We start from the raw sequence: 24,560 nt of genomic DNA, 5'->3' as shown, positions 1-24,560 counted from the left end.
GAAGAGCACTAAAAATCTTTATTACAACACTCCAAGATGCTACATTAAGAGTTACATGAAACTTACTAAACAGTGGACACAGTTGTTTACTATGAATCAGATCTCACATGTGAAACTCGTCTTTTAAATGTTCTTTTTAAACAAACACTGCATGACTCCTTACTAAAAAACAAGTTATGCCCAGTTACAGTCATAACAATGTAATTACATTAATCAATGCGCCACAGCAAATGCCAAAGTGAGACTGGTAAGAGTTTGCTCTCAGAGAGATATCTGCATTTCCACTTTCTAATATATCTTCAAAGGCTAATGGCACCGTCAGAGCAGCTACAATAACGTCTAAGTACTGTAACCGAGCAGGAATCATTAGCAGATTCATAAGGCGGCAAGCTCTCCTGCTGCAATACACGGTATTTCACAGCAGCACACCAAACAAACTATTTCAGTACATGTCACTCACATTACAGCAGAACACATATAATCTTTCCTGTAAGGACACAGCTGATACAAGAAAGCACTGAGGAAGCCTGTTTATGTGCACACACGCACACACACACTAACAAACGTACATTTGAAGATAGTATCAACTGTTGTCACTTTTCGTCTTAACGTCTGGTCACTTGGGATGTGTGACGAAACATTTCTCCCACTGAAAACTCAACGCCCAGATGAGCAGAACCCACTTTCTGGGCTTTCTGAGTCACATGACGGAGCAGGTGAAGCCGCAGCAGTCTTTCAGCAGCGTGAGGCCGGTTTTCGTGAGAAGCGGCGCTGAGGTCTGCTGGGATTTAAACGCCACCTTTCGATCTTGCGAAGCACCTGAAGCTTAAAGGAGAGGACATGACAGTACAATCACCACAGTGGGTTCACAATCATTAAGATTTACTGGTTACTTAACTGGCTTCAATAGTTAACTGTTAACTGCCAGCTTTCTGGTTAGACTCACCTTTTGCAGCCAAAGCTTTGGGAAATTTGGACTGTAAGAAGGCTGCCATCTCTCTGTCTTCCTCTCTCTCTCTGTGAAAAAGCATATTTCCTTGTTATTCACTGTGAATTACAGGGTTTAAAATTTTTATTACATCTTGTTAAACACCACAAGGCTTGCTTTAAATCCCAGGCTGTGGGCATCACAGCATCCTCACAGTTCAGAATATTTTCGCATTTACTTTAACTAACGAGCGGAGGTGACTGTCACGCTCCTGCTAAGTTTTTACAGGCAGATTTTTCTCCGAAATAACAACCTAGTTATCAGAAGCGACAGCTGATCTGTGAGTGATGGTGGACATGCTATCATTAATTAGGAAAATATACAAAGGGGCTTCGTAGGAGTGGAGCTATATGAAGAATTAAGTAACAAATAACTAATTAAGGCTTTAAAGCTGTATGCGCTTTTGTCAGTGGAAACATCACATGAAGGATCAGATTATTGTCCAGATTCTGTTACACGGCAAAGGTGGTGAACCGAAGTGCTCTGACAGAACAGAACCGATAATCAATAATAAACTGTAGAATTAAAAGACAAGTCAGGAGATGCTTTTTATGTCTGACTCATCTCTGTAATCCCCCTGAATACCAGAGTGTGGCACTCAGTCAAAGTTCTTTTCATCCATTAGCCTCACCTCAGCCTTTCAAACTCTACGTCGTCCACAAGGAAGTCTCTGGTCTCCACCAGCTTGTTGATCTGCTGCAGCAGCTTCTCTTCTCTCTCCCGGTCCTCTTTGGACTTGTCTTTGTCTGTTCAGTAGTCACGAGATAAGCCTTCTGTTAGAAATTGTAGTCACTGTGCAGTGTACCAACAGACTTTATAAAAAGAGATGGATGTAGCCACTGTGCCAGCATCTGTCAGTTTCATTGAGAAGCCTTGAGCTTTAATTCAAAGCTGCTTCATCCTCTATTTTACTCCCATCGTGTTGTATTCAGTACGATGAGAAACAAACTTGTTATAAATGTTAGTGAGGTGAGTGAGTAGGGTCATTTTCATCTTGACTTCTTTTTGGGACCACAAGAGTCGACCAAGAATATAGATTCTTATGCCCTTCTGCACTCAGCGGGGGAAATAAGTACTGCGTCCTTCACTGAATTTGTAAGTTTGCTCACTTCCAAACAAATGAACAGTTTGGAATTTTTTATGGTAGTTTTACTACTTTTCTTTTTAGTTGCCAGAGCAACTGTCTTTTCTCTCTGGGTTTCCATCTCAACTTAATGAACAGAGGAATGCGAGTATTCCTTCGACAATAAAGAAATAAAATTTAAGTAGAACACAGAAAAGGCTCCAGAGGCTCATTGTTGCTTTACCTGAAAACCTTTCTTTTAAAAAGTATTTTTCTTTAATTGACAGCAAGCTCGTTCTGAAGATGTGCTTAATTCACTCCAGTCCTCGCTGAACTGCGTTACTGGAGACAGCTCATATCTTTTCAACTATGACAGAGCAAACAAGAACCGCACAGGGCCCGCTCAAAGCACACTGTCACCAGGTTAAAGTCGAGAGGCGCAGGCTACTTTTTAATTTACCTGGAATTGAGACAAGCTTCTGCAACTCCTGCTTCAGCCTTGTGATTTCTTTGCAGAGCTGGATGTCGTCCATCCTGAGAGAAAAAAAGACAAATAAAGAAAATATTTCTTCACCAAACTTTAGATATCTGCAGCAAACAAGCTGATATTCAGGTAAAACAACAGTTAAGCTACACTTGTCTTCACATGGGCTTTAGAAAAAATATGTTTTATGTGGTAATTCCCACCTTGTGTGACAATTGTATGGGTATATCAAAGAAACAACCACTGGACTCAGCTTTTGGCCACAGATGACAGTGGTTTATTAGCTGAAGTAACGCCACCACATTGCCCTCTGTGAATGAATCACACCCAACAGTATCACATCTCATTTTGTCCTCTGACTCTGATGGCGATTTCCAAACAACAGGGGCTGGTTGCATGGGTATTATCTGTGTATGTGGCGGCGTGTGCGCATACGTGTGGGCTGCTATAAATAACAGTGGTGTTAAAAAGAGGAAAGTGACTGTAATAGATGTGCTCTGAGCTGCTGCTTTAATTAAATAGGTTTCACTTCAGTGTACTTCAGCTGTATATATGCCAGCGTGACTCATAGGCTCACAGCGACATGTTTATTCAAAATGCTTGAAAGCAGGAGTTTGTATGAATGTCACAGAGAGCCTAAAGGACGAGGATGTGTTTGCTGCCTATAAGAGGACTTCTGTGGTACAACCCCCCCCCCACCAAAAAAAAAAAAAAAAAAAAAAAAAACCCCAGGAAAGATACTCAGAGAACATAGAGATCAAAATAAACCCAAACAGTGTTGGATAAATAATAGAACTATGCTTCAAAGGTTGAGTTTGAGATTCACCTACTTAATTTTGTTACTTTTAATCTTTTTAGTTTTTAAGCTTTGCTACCCAGATAAAGGGGAGCCCTGAATGTAAAACGTTTATCTTATTATCTCTTTGCTAATGCTGTTCTCTAATAGTTAGCTAACTATATTAACTGCTTAAAAGGATGTGCTGTTAAACATTAACAACAGAATGGAAAGTCAGCCAAGAAATAACTATATGACCTGCTTAGTTGTTGACATTGGGCAAAAGTAAACTTAAGTTCTTCAAAAGTCTTGAGCAACCCTTCATTTCTTTACATTTTGCTAGGAAAATGGAAAAGTATGTGCAGTGATTAAATGAAATGTGTGCAAACTTACATGGAAACACAGGCAAAAAGAGAATTTCTACAATTGTGGTGAGCTTGAAAGTCAGTATTTGGTACGACCACCGTTATTCTTGAACTCTGTTATGCCTGAACTTTCTTATGCAGACTTCTTGTAGTGTCTTTAAGTAGTGTTCAGGAACAATTCTCTAGACTTCTTGAAGGACATTGAAAGCTTTTCTTTTCATGTTGGCTGCCTTTTGTTCTGTTCTTTGTCAAGATTAACCCTTCACTGCTTAAATAATGCTGAGATCCGGGCTCTGGAGAGACCAATCCATGACTACTTTGTGTTGTGTTAAAACAAAACCCAGAACAACAATGATTATTTTCAGTTTTCAAGTTCACCATATGGCTATATTATGCAGTGCTAGCCTCTCTTTCTTACTCTGCTGCGCCAAAATAATGAGAAAAGACCAGCAGAAACAAAAGCCAGCTTTCAAGATCGAATGAAATAACAAACAAACTGTGGGTGTGTATGTGCTGTTCGTCTGCTAAGGCCTGAAATAGCACGGCTGTTTTCCTCACTTCCATCATCCACATGGCTGCTCCAGTCACTGATGGTTGACAGTTGTGGTGCATCATCTCTGACTCCTGAGGGTATCTTAGCGGTATATTGGTGCATTCAGATCCCTGAACTTTAAAGTTTTGTAGTGTATGTGGCAGCAGGGGACCAAACAGTAAAACATCACATGAGATAACAGAGGAATATTTCATCCTCTTACAAAAGCTCTCCTCCTCCAACAGACAGAGAACCATAAATCCTAAAAAAACAAACTAAACTAATGAGATGTAGTCTGGATTTATGCCCTGAGCATGTTTAAATGTACCTAACACGAAGAGGTCTGGAGAACAGGCAGATCTTACATGTATCTCAGCTCTGACTCTCTCCGCACGAGAATGTCTCGTATTCGTTCGATTCTGAACAGCTCTCCTTCGATATCCTCGACGGTGATTGTGGAGTCGGCCATGGAAATGACATCATCTGCTGAGAGACAGACAAGATCAGAATACAGCTGTTTGGGTCTGATAATACACCTTGGAGAGTTTACTCATAGTTAGCTCCGAACATGAAGGCATACAGAGGACCCGTTACGCTTTTCCTTATTTTTAAACATGTATGTATAGCTGCAAAGTGTGCACTCGTATTAAACATAGCCAGAGTATTATATGATGATCTCAGTGTATGTAATCCGTGAGTGCCCTAAGTGCTCTGTTTTGCCCATTTTTTCACCTTGTGGCTCTGAATGAAGTCACTGGGAGCGGTTATCTATAGTAGACCTGAGAGGTCAAAAGCACAAATATAAAATATTGCAAATATCACACAAAACACAACAGAAATTGAATAAAACACAATGGAAAAAGAAAAAACACTGAGAAAAAATATCACAAAAATCTTGTTGCTTTATTGTCTTTTGTGGAGACCATGAAGCAACAAGCTAACAGCAAACATGTATCTACAGTATTAAAACACACATGAGTGGCTTCTTTTTCTCCATCACAATAGAGATGAATCCTCCGCTTTTTTTAAGCGTGTCTCAGTCTCCTTCACTTTCACAGCTGTTCTGTCACATTATTGTGTTCCCAAAACCATCTCTGAATGCTATAAGTCAAGAAGGAAGTCACCTAGGATTTTCAAATATTTACCATAGGTGCATCTACTAAGAGGCTGAGGTGTAGCACTGACGGTCATCAGTATTTTTCTATTTGCTGCTGTTTTCTTAAGCTGCAGTGTGTTTGACCACTCAGGGCCACCGTAGATACCCCTGATATGGTCATGTCCGGCGCACCTATATTCAAATCTTATATTTAAGGGGCAGCCAATCAGATGAAACTAGCTTAAAGAAGAGGAGAAAGAGCTAGCACAGTTTGTTTAAGATGGTGGATAAACAGAGGGGCTACAGCCTCCAGACTTGTTAAGATAAATAAGCATTATTTTGAACTGTGACTTGTGCAAAGCTACTCTGGTAGAGTACATGAAAAAAAAAAAAATCTGAACAAGCATGATATGTCCCTTTTAAGTATCTTTTGTTAACTGAATTACCCTGGAAATCCCAGCATAGCATAGAGTGTGATGAGCAGTCTTCATAAGAACAGCTGATTACTATTACCAGCGTGTGGTTTGCATGTGTAACTTTAATCTATGTATACTTCTAATATTTAAATGTAGCAGCAGGACAGGTGTACAACTGGATTTTTTCAAGAGATCCAGGTGCAGAGCTTTGGTATTGTGGGTGCTGATTCATGCATCACAGGCTAATTATGCAAGCTGTTGCTGTCTGTGCACATTGAAAGCAAAGTCAGGATTGTTGGCTTGTCGAATACTTGCAGTTTTTATTTTAACTTGATTGCAACAATGGATTTTAACATGTAAGCCATGTGTGGCAAATTTCTCCAGGAAAATCAAAATCAAGATAGTCAAACAAGCAATTAAAACCACCTTGGGTCTAAAACAGCTTCCCGCTACGATGTGATCAGAGCTTTGTGGATACTTCCCCCAAGTAACTCTCTGCACGTCCCTGAATAACTGCATTCCCCACCCTGCTCCCGCAGCCTCCTACTCCTCACCAGGAGCGATGAGTCATCCAGCAGAGCTTGGATTGGCTTTTAATTACCCGACCTTGTGTGAAAACATACTACAATCACACTGAACAGCGAGCCAACACAAACAAAAACCCTCAAAACTCCCCACATGGCAATCCCGCCGCTGTTCATCTACATATTAATTATCAGCAGGTGTTTTAGTGTTGAAGCAATCTGCATGCGTTTCTTTTGTCATTTTTTTTTGGCTCCGAGCTTTCTGTCAGAAACTGTTTGAAGCTTTTTATTTCACCCTGTCACTTTAAATTATTCACTTTGTACAGAAGCTTCATGTCAACACGCAAACTGTATCGTTTACTCGTCTCGAGCACCCAATCCAAAAATCTTTGATGTCGTTTCCTTTCAGATTTTTGCTGCTGTCAACCGTAACTTTTTTTTTACCCTTTTGAATGTTGCTGTAGGTCCATAAGTGTGTGACAAAACTGAAGGTGCAAAGACCCACAAGCAAGCAGCAGCTGAAGGTGACTGCAGCAAAGGCCAAGCAGAGCAACACAAGGCAGGAAACACAGCACAGAAGCACGAGTTCTAAATTTTATCCCACTATTAAAAATATCCATCCATCTTCTTCTGCTTATCCGGGGCCGGGTCGCGGGGGCAGCAGCCCAAGCAGAGAAGCCCAGACCTCCCTCTCCCCAGCCACCTTCCCCAGCTTGTCCGGGGGAACACCAAGGCGTTCCAAGGCCAGCCGAGAGATATAATCTCTCCAGCATGTCCTGGATCTGCCCCGGGGACTCCTCCCGGTGGGGCATGCCTGGAAAACCTCACCCAGGAGGCGCCCAGGGGGCATCCTTGGCAGATATCTGAACCACCTCAGCTGGCTCCTTTCGATGTGAAGGAGCAGCTGCTCTACTCTGAGCCCCTCCCAGATGGCTGAACTTCTCACCCTATCTCTAAGGGAGAGGCCAGCCACCCTTCGGAGGAAGCTCATTTCCGCCGCTTGTATTCGCAATCTCATTCTTTCGGTCACTACCCACAGCTCGTCACCATGGGTGAGGGTAGGGACGTAGATCGACCGGTAAATTGAGAGCTTCGCTTTTACACTCAGCTCTCTCTTCACCACAACAGACCGGTACAATCTGCACCAATCCGTCTGTCGATCTCCGGCTCCCTTCTCCCATCACTCGTGAACAAGACCCCCAGATACTTAAACTCCTCCACTTGGGGCAGGAACTCGTCCCTGACCCGGAGTGGGCACTCCACCCTTTTTTTCCAGCTGAGGACCATTAAAAACATTAATTACTAATTACGTTTGAGTCTCTGAATGCAGAGAACAAGGCATAAAAATGTTATTCCTAAAACAATTAATGAAAAACTTTGTTGGTCACAATCAGAATACTTTAATGATCCATAAGAAATGATGTAGGTTATAGTTGCTCTAAGACAGTAACAGACTAATTAAATAATACGATATATTACAAAAATTACAAATTTAAGAAACAGCACTAATATATACAAATCGCTCAGTTATAAATATTAAGAATATTACAGGGTGAAATATATATGATTGACACTTAACTCTAACCTCTGTCAGGTCTCTTAACTATAAGCTGAAATTCCACACTTCAATCACAGCTTTTACTTTTTGATTTAAGATTAATTATGATAAAATTACAGAAAAAAGTGTCATTGTCCAAATACTTATAGCCCTAACAGTATACAGATGTTCCCATAAATATATATTTTTTACAAATTCAGTAAAATGTTATTTTAAGTAAAATGTTCTAATTTTGGTCGGCATATAAACTACAGCTGTTGGGACTACTGACCGAGGAGACTTTGTTTGGGCTGCAGAGTTCAGACAGCTGCATCATTCTTTAAGTAAAAAAAAAGTGCACGCCTCAGCTGAATGCACCACTTTTCCTCTTCTTGTGTCACAGAAATGTGAATACGTGGAGATTATCTTCCACTGCGTTTCATTTTTTTTTTTTAGAGAAAAAAAATCTATATGTCAGTTAAAGAGATTGACAGTTTTTGCTCTCATTAAAAAAAAACAAAAAACAAAACAAAATTAAAGGATTACTTTCAGGCACATTGCTGCAGACCAAGCTGTTGGTTGCCTCATTTTGCTTTTATTGCCATTTGTGTATTTATATTTTAAAATTTGAGTATATTAGGGAATGACAAACAATTGTAATAAAAAAGGTTGACATCGTTTAATTAATTGTCCATACGAGATGGGATTAATGTTGATAACTGATCTATTCTAGTAAACTTCTTACACATAGCCCGCCCCCAGCCCGAGGGAGCCCTGGCTACGGCCCTGCTGACATACAACTTTAACATGATGCTCACAGTGGTGATCTTCAAGGATCTAAAAGTCTGCTTCCTTCCTAGATCACTTCTCGCAGCAACAGCACACGCACACAGGCAAACTCAAACACGATGCTCAGAAAGTCACCTGCTTTTTCCGCCGCTTCATCCACCTGCGTGTCTTCCAGAGCGCCGCACACTTGAGAGGATTTTCTCTCTTTTTCCATTTTTCTTAAAAAGAAAAAAAAGACACTTCTTCTTCTTTGTCTGCAGATGAAATTCAAAGGAGATTCTCGCACAAGCTTAAAATGAATATTAAAAGGTGTCCCCCAGGTCCATGCAGCATTGCCCAAACGTGTGAGGAAACACAAAGAGAGGACAGCTGCCAGCTGATGCTGAGTCCATCCAGTCCTACAGCCGTGGATCTCTGAGCATGGAAAAAAGAAAGCTGTTGCACCTCATGCGAGCTCCGAGGCTCCACCTACTGACTGGCAGGAGCAAAGCAATGAGTGCAAAGTGGGAGAATGTGGAAAATTATAATTAAATCCATCAAGAGAGAAAAAAAAAAATGTTCCAAACTAAATTTGTTCTTTCACTCTGAGTCACATTAAGATCTTAAAGGATGTCAGATTATAAGGAGCCTAAAGCCATGCCAGGTGATATTTATAGACAGCAGTGCTTGTCATGAATGTACTCTTTCCCAAAGTTGGGGAATGAAATCTCTTTATAAGCAAGTTCTGCTTTTTTAAATCCAAAACTGAACCGACTTCCCTTCACTTCACCTTCAGAGGAGCACAAAAGTCTGAATCAGAATTCATGGAGATCAATGAACGGAGACATTTTAGTCAAACTTTCAAATCCTTCGCTCAAAAAGTTGAGGTATACCTCTCATGGTTCCACTCTCAGAGAACCATCATCATCAGCGTCAATGGCAGTCTATCTCAGTGTGGATTACTATGGTGGTCATAAAAAAAAAATCTCTACACAGGTTCACTGGATGTTAGGCAAAGGCACAAAGGTATCCTCATTTTAAAACAACAAAAGACAACAAAGGTTAAACAGACTTCTTCCGTTTTAATGGTTTCCTCCACTGTAACCACAACAGTAGCACTCTCCACAGGAGAATCCAGCTGTCTATCATCATGAATTTTTCATCTAGCCTGACTGAGTTCAGCTCTCGACAAAGTGGAGAGAACTCGATTTCACGCAGGCGGGCCCTCGAGGCAGCAGGCCAGATGTTCGGGGAGTGCAGCATGCGTCTGCCCGCACACTAGAGCTGCCACTGTGCCATAGATAGCCATGTCCCACAGCCACGAAGCCAGCCAGACACTTCACACATTTGTTGCCACAAGCCCAGAAGCACATGAAGGAAAATGACTGCCATTCATGTTATATGACAAGGCAAGAACATCTGTAAGCCCGACAGAGTGAACACTGTTTCTAAAACTGGCTCAAAATGTGTCGCACATTCAAGTTTTTACTATCTACTTTGGCTTTCAGGTCATGCAAAGTAAGTAGCAATATAATTATTCAAACCCCCCAAACACATCACAATCATTTCTTTTATATACCATTAAAAAAAAACAAAAAAACAACAACCCTGTAACTATAATAATCTTATGGAGCCCTTAGATCAATGCTACTTCACTGCATAGAAATTAAATGTTTAGCACTTTTAAGTGAAGACAAAACCGGAGGTAAAATATCAGATTTCACAGTTTTCATTTGGAGACAAAATGTTTTGGGATTTTTTTCCACTTACAGCAGAGGTGTCGAACTCCAGGCCTCGAGAGCCGGTGTCCTGCAGGTTTTAGATACCACCCTGGGTCAACACACCTGAATCAAATGATTAGTTCATTACCAGGCCTCTGGAGCACTTCAAGACATGTTGTGGAGGTCATTTTGCCTTTTGAATCAGCTGTGTTGGATCAAGGACACATCTAAACCTGCAGGACACCGGCCCTCGAGGCCTGGAGTTCGACACCTGTGACTTACAGCATTCCCACAGACTGTATACAAAAGATGGACTTAACCTGTGTTACTCCACTGACTGGTTTTTAAAGCTTTTAGTTCAGCAGTTTATGCCATAGCCATCTTGAGCAACGTTGAATCTGACTGAGGACTCTATGAAGTTACACTTGTACTTGTGAAGCCATGTCCTATAGCAGCGGTGGGCAACTCCAGGCCTCGAGAGCCGGTGTCCTGCAAGTTTTAGATCTCACCCTGGGTCAACACACCTGAATCACATGATTAGTTCATTACCAGGCGGCTGGAGAACTTCAAGACATGTAGAGGAGGTAATTTAGCCATTTGAATCAGCTGTGTTGGATCAAGGACACATCTAAAACCTGCAGGACACCGGCCCTCGGGGCCTGTAGTTGCCCACCCCGTCCTATAGTATACTCTCATTTATTGTCTATTAAACTCTAAACTGGACCAAAATTTACAAAATAAGAACACTTGATGCTCAGAATTGAGACCATAAACTCATTGGAAAAGCATTTATGATAAATTGGTTCAGAAATAGGTTCTCTTTCATATAGACTTCTATGTAATTGGAGTCCTTTCTCCAAACGTAGCATTTGCCCCCTGCTGGTCAGTGCAAGAAATGCAGATTTAAGGTTTCACAGTCTAAATCCATCTTTTATGGAGAGAGAACATCTGACATGAGCAGAAATATAAATTAGACAAATAAAATTTTAAACAGGTGTCTTCTGACTGTCGTCGCAGCTCAGGGCTGTACAACTCAAGTCATTTTTGCACAAGACATTCTGAATGTGCTCAAGTTACCCCAGTTCAATACACATAAACAAAGATTTTCATCTTGCTTCATCTATATCTTCAGTTCAGAGTTTAGAGCCCAGAGGGAGACACAAAGCTGATAAGTGAGAGCAGTCAGCTGCGACTCCTCCAGCTGATTAACAGCAGGTTCGGGTGTGGTGGTGCAACAGTTTGGCCTCACCTTTTGCACACGTCTTGTGTTTATACACCATGAGAGAAGCTTCCATGCTTCCATTAACACAATACCTCAGGCTGTTTAAGCTGCCCGGCGGCACTGAGTAATTGATTTGCTCGGCTGTAATCCTGCTGCCTTCTTTGCTTTAGAAAACAATAACCGCTTATAACAAATGTACATTAGTAAAAGCTCAGGAGGCCCAGAGATGAATCCCAAAATCCATCCGTAGAGCTGACACTCACAGACTGATAAAAGAAAATAAAATAAAAAATGGAGGGACAGACTGGATGACGTAACATTTAATTCTGATGGAAAAGTAATGAGAAGGAAAAGTCAACACTTTTGATTGTAATGAATCCTGTCAGGGTGGGAAATTAATCATCCCCATCTGGACTGTGCAACTTGGTGATGAAGAGTGACATATCTTTAAGCAAGGCTGCAGAGCTCGAAGGGAACGATGACTCCCATTTCCATATTAATAGCAAAATCTGATTCATTTATTATGTGACAGTGAATTTATTCTTCTTATTCACAGAATTGCTTTATGCTCCTTTTAGTATTTTCACCGTCTGGAGGTTTTAGTGGTTTACCTTCCTTGCACTGTTGTTGTTGCTTTTGTCATTTTCCATTGCTTTATCAAGCCAGTCTCTCTCCTGTTCTGACTCGGAGTCACTGGCCTCGCTTGCGTCCGCTGCCAGCAGGCGGGAATAGTTAATCCTGCGGTGGTGGGGGGCTTTCCACTGGAGCAGGGGCAGGCACACACACCACACCATCAAAACCATCGCCAGTCCTCTGAACATCCATGTGAGCCCGATGTTTTGGGCCACAAACCCTCCAGCCAAACTCCCCAGTGCACTACCCAGATGAATAGAGAGGGACTTGTAGACCCTCCTGACGCTCCTCTCAGCCCCTGGTGTGGCGATGTCCTCACACTGGAGCTTCACGGCCCACCAGAGAGCTCCGCTGCTGAAACAACTCAGCACCTGAGCAGGCAGTGCAGCCCACGCTCCCCAGAGGAAGGAGTAGTAGAAGCACTGCAGGCCGAGACTCGCGGCTCCAACTGCGAGCATCCTCCTAGGGCCGAGCAGCCTGGAGACTCGGCCAGCCATCAGAGGGAAGGTGGCCTGCGAGAGCAGAGCGAGGGCAAGAGATAGTCCCATGTGCAGCTCACTGCTTCCGCGATCCTGCATCTGCCACAGGAGGAAGTTGTCGATGGCCGAGTTCGCCACCCCGACCAGCAGGGTGGTGAAGACGCAGAGCACAGCCTGTGGGGAGCCGCGCACCAGTTGCAGGGCTTTCAGGAGCCCGCTGGTCCTGTTTCGCTTCTTGTTCAGGTAGAGAGGGAGGGACATGGCCAGGGGCAGGACCAGAAATGCCAGGCTGGCATAGCAGTAGAAATGCACCACACTCCTTGAGGTCTGAGCAGCTATGAGGCATGCCAGTCGGCTCACCAGCAGGCCGGTTACCCCAACCCCGCATGCTGCTCCAAGTACACCCCACACCCTGGTGCTGCTGTAGCGGTCCGAGGCATCCGCGAAATCTAAATATTCGTAGAGGCCGTCGTCTACATTCCACTCCAAGGGTGCGGATGCCACCTCCCACACACACATGATGATGAGTATCAAGAAGAAGAGCTGATGCTGAGTGTCCATCACCTTTAGGCTGCCCAGGAAGCCCAAAGAACTCTCATCCTTTTTCTCCCCCGTTTGCTGCTCTGATTTCAGCTCAGACCTCTTGTTTCTGACCGGAGTTGCCAAAGAGCTGCTGGAACTTTCAAGCACCTTTGATTCATTCTTTTGTGGCGCATAAAGAAGAGGAGATTCAGTGGTATGACTGTGATTGTGATGGTGATGATGATGAGGTGAAGTTTCATTTGCAATAACAGGAGCTTTCCTATCAGCATCAGGAAGATGAGTGACAAGCGACTGGGAAACATGAGGTTTTGGATGGGATGTTACAGGTCCAGTGATGTTCACTGACAATACATCAGATGGATTTTGGGGTGGGCCGACATGCGGATCCGAGGCGTTACAAGTCCATGCATGCATATCCGTGTGCGGGATGAGCAGGAGGAGCAGAGCGGCTGCTGCCGAAAACACGACAGAGCCGCAGATCACTGCTCGTCTCTTGTTGTAGTGTTTGGAGAGCAGGCTCGCCGCGGGGCTCCACACCAGCGTAATAAAGTGCTTGGTACCCATGACGATGCCCGTCATGGCAGGAGTCAGGCCAAGCTGTCTGAAGTACAGGGTGAGGAAGGGCAGCAAGCATGCTTTAGCGCAGGAGCACAGGAAGTTAAAGGTTCCAGCCATAGCGAGGGCTCGCTTTATGTCAATCTGCTTGATCCTCTTCATGTTTGAGCAGCTTAGAGTCCGTCCTGCTAGCTGTCACATGGAGCGATTCAAACTGAGAGAGACAGAGAAAATATAAAAATGTTAGTGCAGACATTTCAGTCTTTTGATACTAATACATTCTGAAAAGGCATCAGGCATCATCATACAAAGATTTGACCTCTGACCTCTCCTTAAAGAAAGGCAAAATTATCTAAAGGTCAAAGTGGTAATAATGCTATATAAAGCTATTTAAAACTATGTTTCTTCCTGCCATTGTTTATATTGACAGCATATAGATATATAGGGATTCTAAATATTACGTTCCTTTGACCTCTGACCTTTTTTAAGGACAAATAAAGTCAAACTTTCATAATATGTCTTTTATCTTCAGAAGTGTGCTTTAGATTCTGCTGACTTTGTTTGTATTGGCAAAAATCAGGAAATGATACTGGTGTATGAGGACTCTAAATATCACATTACAGTTTGCGTGGAAATATCAGTCGCATTTGACCTCTGACCTCAGTTTTACATTTTCAGATCTGCTTTTTTTTTAAGTTGACCCTAGAATGTGTGTTACATATTTAAAGAAAGGATTGTCAAGATGCCAAACTAGATAGAAATACACTTTAGTTTAATATTATATAATAAGCTCAAGTTATTCATGTCCAGTCTTTTAAAAATGAATCCATTACTTGCTAACAGATAACATCTGTGCAGTCAAAGTAAACACCTGTCATGCTATCCTTGTATAGCATTTAAGAAATATTAAATGTGGACATTCATTTTAGTTATGTTTTGTCATTATGTTGGCCATATAGAGTTGTTTAAATAAATAAATTGAAGACTCCAGGCGATTTATTTCTGTTCTCAGGTAATAAAATGATTCCTCGTGCTGTTCCTAATGCGATAGAGGCCCTTAATAAATGAGTTTGAGGGCTGGCCCTCGTTTATTTCGCTGTAGCTCCAACAATAATAAAGTATCTGTTTTTATAGTAACTTATCCACACTCACATGCGAAGCAGACAGACTCAAATGATCACCCTACAGCGACTTCATTGTGTTTGAGGAAATAAGCTGACACGAAAAAAACGAGGAAATGACAGACTGTCAGGAAACCACCCGTCAGGCTGGACGCACCTGTGCCTGCAAGATGTGGAGGACTAGTCCACGTCACGCCAACTTTATAAAGGAAATAAAACAAAGTTTAACATTTACCTTTTAAATTCTGCCCAAGTTCCTTATCCTCTTCTGTCGATCATTTCCCACCCGCGACTCCGACAGCGCACTCCCGGGTTTGAACCTTTGTTGCTCTGAGCTCTGGACACCTGTAGCAGTCGGGTACGCGCTCAGCAGCAGCAGCAGTGCGAGTTCACACCTGTGGGCGCAGATTCCCACGACTATAGCTCCTCCTGTTGGTGTGGATGCCCGTGTGCACTACAGAGAGCATCGTCGCAGCTCGATTAGGCGATAGGCGCAGTTCATCAGAGAGTGATCAGAGAGCTCCAACTCCTCTGTTTTGATGTCCAATTACACGTTATTAAAGCAGGTCATCTGGTTTGAATTTTATATTTGTCTCCTCAGTGCAAAGATAAAAATCTTCAGTAAGAACCACTTCAGTTAGTGTGATTAGTGCTGACTTTAAAATGACCCCCTTTTTGGGGGGATTTGAATCTCCGGACTTCTTTTCTTTTGAGCAATGAAACTTGTGTGTTTGTTTGCCTGGATCATGGCTCAAGTCGCAGAAATGGTAAATGGTAAATGGCCTGCATTTGTATAGCGCTTTTCTAGTCCCTAAGGACCCCAAAGCGCTTCACACTACATTCAGTCATTCACCCATTCACACACACATTCACACACTGGCGATGGCAAGCTACGTTGTAGCCACAGCTGCCCTGGGGCGCACTGACAGAGGCGAGGCTGCCGGACACTGGCGCCACCGGGCCCTCTGACCACCACCAGTAGGCAAACATGGGGTTAGTATCTTGCCCAAGGATATTTGGCATGCAGCCAGGAGGCAGCCTGGGATCGAACCACCAACCTTCTGATTAGTGGCTGACCTGCTCTGCCACTTGAGCTACAGCCACCCCATTAAAGCATCGTACAGCAGTTTGACACAAAGCAGAAAATACCAAACTCCAGCACATGCTGTTTTTTTACACCTCTGCTCTCTAACAGGTGTCACATGGGGTGATTCAACTTGATTCAACCCTAAAAATTCACATACATCAAGAGGTTCAAATCACATATATGTTTCTTTCTTCTTCTTTCTTTTTACCTCCCCAGCATGTGGGACTTTAACCTCGTCTGCTGGATGCCACATGGCATTATTGTAGTATTTCATTGCACTGATTAAGTTGATTTATGACATAAAAAATCCACGACCAGCTTATAAAATATAAAGTTTATTATTGAAAAATGGCCACAGGTAACAAGCACTTGGATACTTGTAGTACTTTGTCTTTGAAGCAAATTAACTGGACAGGTACTTGTGTAGAGCTTTAATACAAACACTCAAAGCACATTTTACTGCAAGCCTCATTCAACCAATCACGCCTGTTCATACAAGCACTTTTTTCCTGTTGCATACACACCTCTAACATTCACACATTCAGGGGTAGATCGATGCATTGGGATACTTCGACATGCAGACTTGCTCTGCATTCTTAGTTAGCAGAACCTAACTACTTTTTCTCCTGTAGAGGATCCGTTAACTCTTATCACAGGATTTGTAAGCATTTAGAATTCAGTTAGCGAGAGAGATAATGGAATCCAAATAATCGTGTGTTACTAAATTAAGAGGATCCAAAGGGATTAACATTAATGTTACTAAACACAAGACAGTGTAGATGATTCTACTCTGCAATGTAGAGGTGACCTGCTTCTGCCTCTAGCTCTAGCCCACCACGACCCTGAACTGTATGCGAGGTGAAGAAAATGAACTGATGGGTGGACGGATATGCTTTGCTAATGTAACATTAAGATGACTGTGAAGCAGTCAGCCTGTGTCCCTCACATGCTGACACCAGAGAAGCTGTTGATTGGCAGTGACATGACTTTGTCCAGATACTTGCTGAGTGGCAGCTCTTGCTCGCTGCCGATGCTGTACCTACACCGAATGGTGCAACCCGGGTCCAAGCATGGAGAGATTTCTATTCTGTAAAAGAACAATGCAGCATGTTAGTTTTTCTTAAAGGGCGAGAGTGGACAAGTAAAAACAGAAGAAGCATAAAATTACTTTTGGACATTGGTGTATATCCTGCGAGGGTCTTTGTCCAGACACACGCAGAGTGTTCGTTGCTCCATTGTCCTGATGCTGATGTTTCGAGTTTCGATTTTCTATCATTAACAGATTCAGTTAACGGTTGCCTTCAGATATGGATAAAGCACTTCCACTGCATCATGCATAATGAGATATAACTAGCCAATAATCCAAGGCAGAAGAGAATAACGTCTTACTGTGTTGTATGCGGGGTTCAGAGAGTCAAACCTTGCAGCCAGGTAACTCTCCCCTAAACAAAATGAAAAGGATGACTCAGTTTTTTCTCCACATAATTCTTATTGCACTGAAATAAAGCAATTGATAAAAAAAAAACCAAACAAAAAAAGAAAACCAACAACAAACCTGACGCTGAAGCTGCCGGCTCTGAGGTAATCACCACACGCCAGGTCATAGATGCTTCTCCTTTAACGTCTCGTTTGCTTAAAGTGGCCTGTTGAGAACATCAGTGAGTGTGAGTCTGTGTGCAAGTGTGACAGTGTTAATGAGTGTAAAAGGATAAGGGGTGCACCTTTGTGTAGTTGACCGACAGAACCACGCCAAAGAGTTCCACCGATGACTTCTTTTGTCGTACAGAAGGTTCCCCTGTCAAAGACGAGCCAGTTTATGTCGCCATCTGTTACCGTGGTTACATCAATATCCACACACACATGCACAGAAAGATTCGCACACATACTCTGCTGCCGGTCTTTAAGGTGTCTGAAATCTGGGATGTCGGCCTCCAGGTGGGACACAAACAGCTCCTCCACTGAGGCCAGATCAGAGTTGGAGAGGGTCATCTAAACACACGGCATATTTAATCAAATCAAAAACCAGCGTGAACAAACGAATGACAGCACCTACCAGACTCTACACTGAAGAAGTAACTGCTAAACTTAGTTTAGTTAAAGCTGGAACATTTGAATTTGTTTGGAAACAGTGAATGAGCTGGAAAGACATTTGGACGCCCATCTGCCACTTTATTAGGCACGCATGTTCATCTGCTATTGATGCAAATATGGAGTCAAACAATCAGCAACTCAGTGCATTCAGGCATGCAGTAAGGATCAAGTCACATATGTTTATAAAGGCATGTAGGTCAAGACGACGTGCTGAAGTTCAAACTGAGCACCATGATCTGAGTATTTTAGAAACTGCTGGTCTGCTGGCCAGACTGTTTTGAGCCAATGGGAATGAAATTATTACTCAAATAGCCACTCTTTACAAACGAAGCATGCAGAAAAGCATCTCTGAACACACAACACATTGAAGCAGATGGGCTGCAGCAGCAGAAGACCATGACGTTCGCTGCTCTTGTCAGCTAAGAACAGGAAACTAAATCTACAATCAGAGTCACAATACTTTTAGAATTAGAATGGGTTCACCAAAACTGAACATTATCGTGGATCAACACACCAAAATCTCTGAGGAAGGTTTCCAGCATCTTGTTGAATCTTTTTCATAAATAATGAATTCAGCAAACTGTACCTAATAAACTGGCCAGTGCATGTCACCAAAAAGCTTGTGAAGTTATTATGAACTGAGATCAACATTTCTTGTACTCTGATTTGGTCCACCTAGTGGATAAAGTGAAACATTTTCTCTCATCTTAGCTCAGATTTGTTATCCACACACTGTAGGAAAAATATTTTATGCTAAAACTTGAAAAAAAAAAACAGTTTCCAAAAATAACACAGCATTTAAATTAGATCAACATGAAATTTGTTACAGTCATAAAAACAACAACAACAACAAGAAATTGTTGCATAAGTGAATCCCTGAGAGGGGAAAACCCTCAGATGCAAACACAGGGACTGGTTCACCTTTCTGTGAGTTGAACTATGTGGTTCAGGAGCTTAAGAATACAATTTGAAAATTTGGCTGTTCCCTCATCTATTATTGGAATAATGAACAAGCCAAGTCAGTTTTGGCTGTGAACTTTGATATTACTACATTAGAAACAGAGAAAAAGAACTGAAACTCACTGAAAATGATACAAAGATCCACACACAAATAAAACTAATGTGAGAAATTATGAAACAAAGATATGACACAGGAGGTCTAATACTAAATGTCTAAGTCCCCATATCAGCAGGAAAACATTTCATTGTCCAAACTCTAAAACTCAAATTCAACACGCAGTTACATGATTTGACACAAGTCCAGCTTTAAGTAAGAAAAATAGACATTATTTATTATTATTTTCTTTTTAGCTGAATTCTGCTACGATGTTTGACACATGAAAAGCCAGCCTTGCTCTTTGCCTTCCACATTTAAATGCATGTAAAACACAATATCTACACACGATAGCTCTGCTGTACCTTAACTGAATAGACCGGGAGGTTAACTGGCTGTGTCCCACAGCGAAGGTAGTAACACAGGGTGTCCAACAAGTAAAGGCTCAGCTCTGTCGGTTTCCTGGAAACAGAAGGCTGTGCAAAGGGTGGACAGGATTAGATGGACTGCATATAGTTATTATTAATAAGATGTAATCGCTACAGTTGGTTACCAGCTCAGGTAGCGTCGGGATGGCAGCTCCCAGACTGCTAACGTTGACACTGTACCACGGATCCACTCTCTCCAAACAGGACGCCAAAGACAACCTGCTCTCATCCTGTGAGGAGTATTAAGAGTTACGTAGTCCTCTACACTCACACCTGTCAGAGCTGCTTTGAATGTGTCAGTGTAACTCACAGGTGAACTCGGTGAAGCCTCTGCATCAGAGACTGGGATGTAGTACAGCTGCAGGTCTAGTTTCTTGGTCAGCATGTTACGTTTGGCCTCTTTCTTGCTGTATGGACATTTTTAGAAAAGTTTATTTAAAAGTGGGCATGCACACACACACATACACACACTCCAGTATTTGGGATCCTCACCGTATGATGTAATAAGCCTTGGTGAGCTTTCCCAGGGTGCTGTCATCCCCCAGTACCACAACTCGAGCCGTGTGACTTCGCTCCTCTTTGAGTAGAAGCAAGTTTCCGGTAACATCTTCCTTCATCTTCTCCTCCATCAGACTCAGTTTTTCTGCAGACTTTGAGTTCTTCAAGGCATTTCTCCGTTCCCGCAGTGTCTTTTGAGCCGTGTAAGGCAGCTGCTCTGCTTCGTCTGAGTCCTTTAAGTCCTTCACTATCCCGCTGTCTCTTGAGATCCTTTCTTTGTCATCCTTAATGGAGTTGGAGCCAGAAGGTAGGGCAAAGTCTGTCAACAGATTCCCTTAAGGAAAGACAAATTTAACGTCAGTTTCAAGTAAAACTGCAGCCTTCTTGTATGTGTGGTAAGATTATAGATATGAAGCATCAGTTCTTGTTTGTTTGATGGGCTCACATAGCATCTCTTCATCTGTCCACATGAGGAAGTTCATCTCTGGCAAGGGCACTGTAGTGCTGTACACAGGACCTTGTTCATCATGCAATACATCTGAGAGAAGTTGATAAGAAATATTATTATTATTATCTCCACTTAGAATAACTTGTGTTATAACACACTACACTCAGACCTTTTTCAGAGGCAGCCAAGATGTGTTTGTATATCTGCTTCAGCCCCTTCAGATAATCTGCACGACTGCCGGGACCATGCTGTAAACTCTGCTTCACAGTTTCAACCACATCCTGGAAATATTGCCTCACATCATGGTCCTCTAAAACCTGGAAAAAAAATTAGGGGAACACATCAGATCCTGATGAATAGCTTGATGTGAATAAGGGAACAAAATGACACAGGAACATCCATCCATTCCACTTCTCCCTTTCAGGGTCGCAGGAGCCTATTCCAGCTGTCATATAGGGCGAGAGGCAGGGACACCCTGGACAGGTCGCCAGTCTGTCGCAGGGCTAATGCACAGAGACAGACAGCCTTTCCCACTCACATTCACTCCCATGGGCAATTTAGATGAATCAATTAACCTATCCCCACTAAGTGCATGTCTTTGGATGGTGGGAGGAAGCTGGAGTACCCCGAGAGAACCCACGTAAACACAAACTGGATTTGAACTCAGGACCTTCTTGCTGTGCGGTAACAGTGCTAACCACCGTGTCACCGTGCAGTGGAAAACAAATCCTTTCAGTGCTGGACTCAAACTCACAGCAAAAAAAGTTAATTTTGTTAAGTTTTCCTTGATTTGATTTGATTTTTCTGAGCATTACATGTTATTTTTTATATTTATAGAAATCAAGGTGGCGTGAACTAAAGTTCTGTTTTTGAAACCTGGAAAATGAAACCTGATTTATACATATACACCATTTGAACTAATGGGTGATTAGTTCATGTAGCTTATGTTTATATTTATATACATAGTAAATAATAAATCTGGGATCATGAAAATGAATGGGATTCATCCTCTGGGGATCACTACTGTTTCTTTGTCCAAAGCACCCTCATGGATGTATTTACCTCAAGAGCTTGAGCTAGTCTGGAGCTTTGGCAGGTCGTCCCTAACCCTGTCTCCAGCACACGGAAAAGCACACTTTTCTCCATAGTCCGTGTGTTTGTGAGCCGGCGTGACACTTCCAAGTATGCTTTAACCGTAGCTTCCAGTGAAACAGAAAACACAGCTGGGTCTGCCAGCACAAACACTCTGCAGGACACAAGCAGGAGACAATAATGTTGCGATATACAGTTGAATCATTCTGATACAGGCCTGGAGGTCTTTCAATATGGCCTGCTTACTTTTCCCTGGCAGCAAAATGCTCACTCTTGATATTTTGCTCTGCGATGACTCTCTTCAAGTACAGAGATCCTGTTGAGGAAAGGGTTTGTCTGGTAAGAGTGAGGGCGGATTTTAGTATCGAGGTCACGCGTGTAAGGATATGTGATACCTGGTGCAGTCATTTCCATCTTGATGCTCCTCAGAGTGTGCAGAGCCACAGCGGAGTATGGCGATGGCAGTATCAGCAGTTTCCCCAAACACTCGTACGCTTTGTGATAAAGACCTTTAGGAATTGTGACACCTGACTGGACATTGAAATACAGAAAAGCCTTTCAGCCTGTATTTGTACATTATTTACAGCTTGTTGCTGTTGCTGCAGTGTTTTCATGACCAATATCGTATTTTCAGCTGTGTGTTGCCAAGTGCGTCTTACCTGAATGACTACATAGTAGAGCGTGTGCAGCACTGGGTTGACAGACATGTAGGTTTTTTTCTCATGGAGCTACACCAGCCAAAAAACCCAGACAAACAAGAATTCAGTATCTGAATTCATTTTGTACTTTTTAAGCAGAAGTAAAGAAAAGAAAGTCTTTAAATGCACAGCTTTTGCACAACTGCACAACTTGATTTTGACTAGACTTGATGAAAGACAAACCTTGGAAACTGTTGTTAACGTCTTCTCCAGCTTTTGGACCAGAATTGAGATTATTGAAAGGCTGCAGGAAGGATTGACTTCCACCTTCCTTTGGAGGTTCCATACCAGCATTCCTGCAAATCAGGCAGACAGTAGTTTGCTTGCATTGTCTCAGATAAGTGTGACTATCTATTTTAGCAGCTAAATTATCCCACTGTGTGTGAAGAGGGTGGAAGGTTGATACCACTACTATTAGCTAATTAGCTTAAAATAACTAAGCTCTGCAGCCCCTTATTAGGTATCCCTCACTCAAAACTATAAATCACAGCTTTAGGAGTCACATAGTCATGTGTAAATACTTTACACTCACCGGCCACTTTGTTAGGTACACGTGTTCATCTGCTCATTAATAGAAATATCTAATCCACCAATCACGTGGCAGCAGCTCAAAGGATTTAATTATGTGGACAAGGTCAAGATGACCTGCTGAAGTTCAAATCGAGCATCAGAATGGTTGTTGGTGCCAGTCAGGTACCATGATCTGAGTATTTCAGAAACTGCTGATCATGGAAACCATCTCAAGAGTTTCCAGAGAATGATCAGAAGACGAGAAAATATCCAGCTAGCGACGGTTCTCTGGGTGAAAATGTCTTGTTGAGTCCAGAATTGAGAGATGAAGGGGCACATTGCTTCAAGTTGATAAAGCCAATGATAACTCAAATAACCACTAGTTACAGCCAAGGTGAAGAGGATCTCTGAATGCAAATATGAACATATTAAACCTTGTAGGCAGACAGGGCCCCACCAACAGACTGACACTCCTGCCACCAAAAATCAGGAAACTGAGGCTACAGTACAGTTTGCACAGGACAACAGAAGATTGAAAAAATGTTGCCTGGTCTGATTAATCTTAATTTTTGCTGCAACATTTGGGTGGTAGGGTCAAAATTTACATGAAACAGCATAAAAGCATGGATCTATTCTGCTTTGTATCAGAGGCTCAGGCCTTCTCACCAGATCTCAGTCAAACAGAGCATCTCTGGGAGAGTCACATCATGGATGTGCAGCCAATAAATCTGCAGCAGCTTAGTGATGTTGTCACGTCAACATACACCTAAAACCTCTGATGAATGTTTCCAGCAGCTTGTTGAATTAATGTAGTTCTGCAGGGAAAAGGAGTCTATCCCAGTATTAGGAGCATGTGCCTAATAAAGTGTCCAGTGACTGTATGTGTAATAGATTGTAAACAAAGGGAAGGAAAACAGGAAGTGATAAGGAAATATATCACAGTTTTAGAATCTATTTATTATAATTAGTAATTAAACAATACTGTTAAAATGATCGCCTGTGTTGATGCAAACTATCTGCTAACGGAAGCGTCTGTTTTACTAGACAAACACGTTTCTCAGCAATGATGACGAGTTTTTAATAATCCATTATGTTGCTCTTTGACTTCAGACTTTGATTTCAGCGCGCTTATATACTTTCAGTAGTGGATACCTTTGTGGGAACAACTCTCGCTCTTCATCTCTTTGAAAAGAGCCTGGACATCATCACACAAGCTGGAGTCCCAAGTGGAGGAGAGGTCCTCTTTAGCTGTTAAAACACACACACACACACACACACACACACACACACACACACACACACACACACACACACACACACACACACACACACACACACACACACACACATTTTGTTTGCATTCTCTAGACTCCGAAACTGCAGCTTTTACTGGTGAAACGAGAATGCCCATGAAGAAATGAAAACTCTCACCTGTGGGATCGACCATCCTTTCCACTCTTCAGAGTTTTTGAAGGCTTAATTTTAGCACAGCTGACTCAAACCAGAACAAATCACAAAAAGCCCTCTCCTCTGAGGAGAGAGTTCAGCACTAGTCCCCAACAGCCCAGCAACCGAAACGACAAAAATTGAACTGAGTACAAATACCTGATACCCTGCAGTGAAAGGTAAGTGCACTTCTGCTTTGTTGTCCGATGACTGGCTCAGCTATAAATACATCGCATCGTGCAAAGCATTGTTACTTTCATTCCTGCTCTGTGTGCAGCATTTCTCCAAAGCTTACTACAGAAGCTTCTGTCCGAGCGAGCGTTTTCAAGTAAGTATGAACACAGTTCCCTCCTGAATATTCCCTGCTGCTTCCTGTTACTGACATA

The 24,560-nt window shown here is 42.4% G+C and overlaps 3 protein-coding genes across 6 annotated transcripts; all 3 read right to left on the bottom strand.

Moving 5' to 3' along the window:
• Positions 1–10,402, bottom strand: LOC113021269 (bMERB domain-containing protein 1). 4 transcript variants are annotated; one of them, XM_026165835.2, is made up of 7 exons: positions 10,319–10,402; positions 8,705–8,787; positions 4,573–4,693; positions 2,512–2,585; positions 1,620–1,734; positions 947–1,017; positions 1–825 (listed from the first exon to the last, which is right to left on the bottom strand). In XM_026165835.2, the coding sequence occupies exons 2-7, from the start codon at positions 8,781–8,783 to the stop codon at positions 701–703; spliced, it is 585 nt and encodes a 194-aa protein (XP_026021620.2). In that variant the 5' UTR covers positions 8,784–8,787; positions 10,319–10,402; the 3' UTR covers positions 1–700. The 4 variants fall into 4 exon arrangements, with proteins under 4 accessions (XP_026021620.2, XP_026021621.2, XP_026021622.2 ...); XM_026165836.2 differs by having other exon boundaries at positions 4,573–4,690; XM_026165837.2 differs by lacking the exon at positions 10,319–10,402 and having other exon boundaries at positions 1–819; positions 8,705–9,327.
• Positions 10,403–11,796: 1,394 nt separating this feature from the next.
• Positions 11,797–15,230, bottom strand: mfsd6l (major facilitator superfamily domain containing 6-like). The gene is made up of 2 exons (XM_026165800.2): positions 15,058–15,230; positions 11,797–13,915 (listed from the first exon to the last, which is right to left on the bottom strand). Exon 2 carries the CDS (start codon positions 13,861–13,863, stop codon positions 12,091–12,093), a length of 1,773 nt encoding a protein of 590 aa, XP_026021585.2. The 5' UTR covers positions 13,864–13,915; positions 15,058–15,230; the 3' UTR covers positions 11,797–12,090.
• A 998-nt stretch (positions 15,231–16,228) lies between these two features.
• On the bottom strand, positions 16,229–24,536 carry pik3r6b (phosphoinositide-3-kinase, regulatory subunit 6b). The gene is made up of 19 exons (XM_026165792.2): positions 24,160–24,536; positions 23,881–23,976; positions 22,402–22,514; positions 22,180–22,248; positions 21,916–22,051; positions 21,767–21,836; positions 21,491–21,674; positions 20,598–20,745; positions 20,426–20,518; positions 19,975–20,314; positions 19,793–19,889; positions 19,608–19,712; positions 19,420–19,530; positions 17,796–17,898; positions 17,631–17,704; positions 17,465–17,552; positions 17,299–17,351; positions 17,078–17,178; positions 16,229–16,996 (listed from the first exon to the last, which is right to left on the bottom strand). The coding sequence occupies exons 1-19, from the start codon at positions 24,173–24,175 to the stop codon at positions 16,852–16,854; spliced, it is 2,142 nt and encodes a 713-aa protein (XP_026021577.2). The 5' UTR covers positions 24,176–24,536; the 3' UTR covers positions 16,229–16,851.
• Positions 24,537–24,560: the final 24 nt, after the last annotated feature.

This window comes from Astatotilapia calliptera, chromosome 4 (assembly GCF_964374335.1).
Source record: "Astatotilapia calliptera chromosome 4, fAstCal68.1, whole genome shotgun sequence".
NCBI classification, from domain to species: domain Eukaryota; kingdom Metazoa; phylum Chordata; class Actinopteri; order Cichliformes; family Cichlidae; genus Astatotilapia; species Astatotilapia calliptera.
Note: the sequence above shows the minus strand (reverse complement) of the source record. Positions and strands in the feature narration are given on the sequence as shown.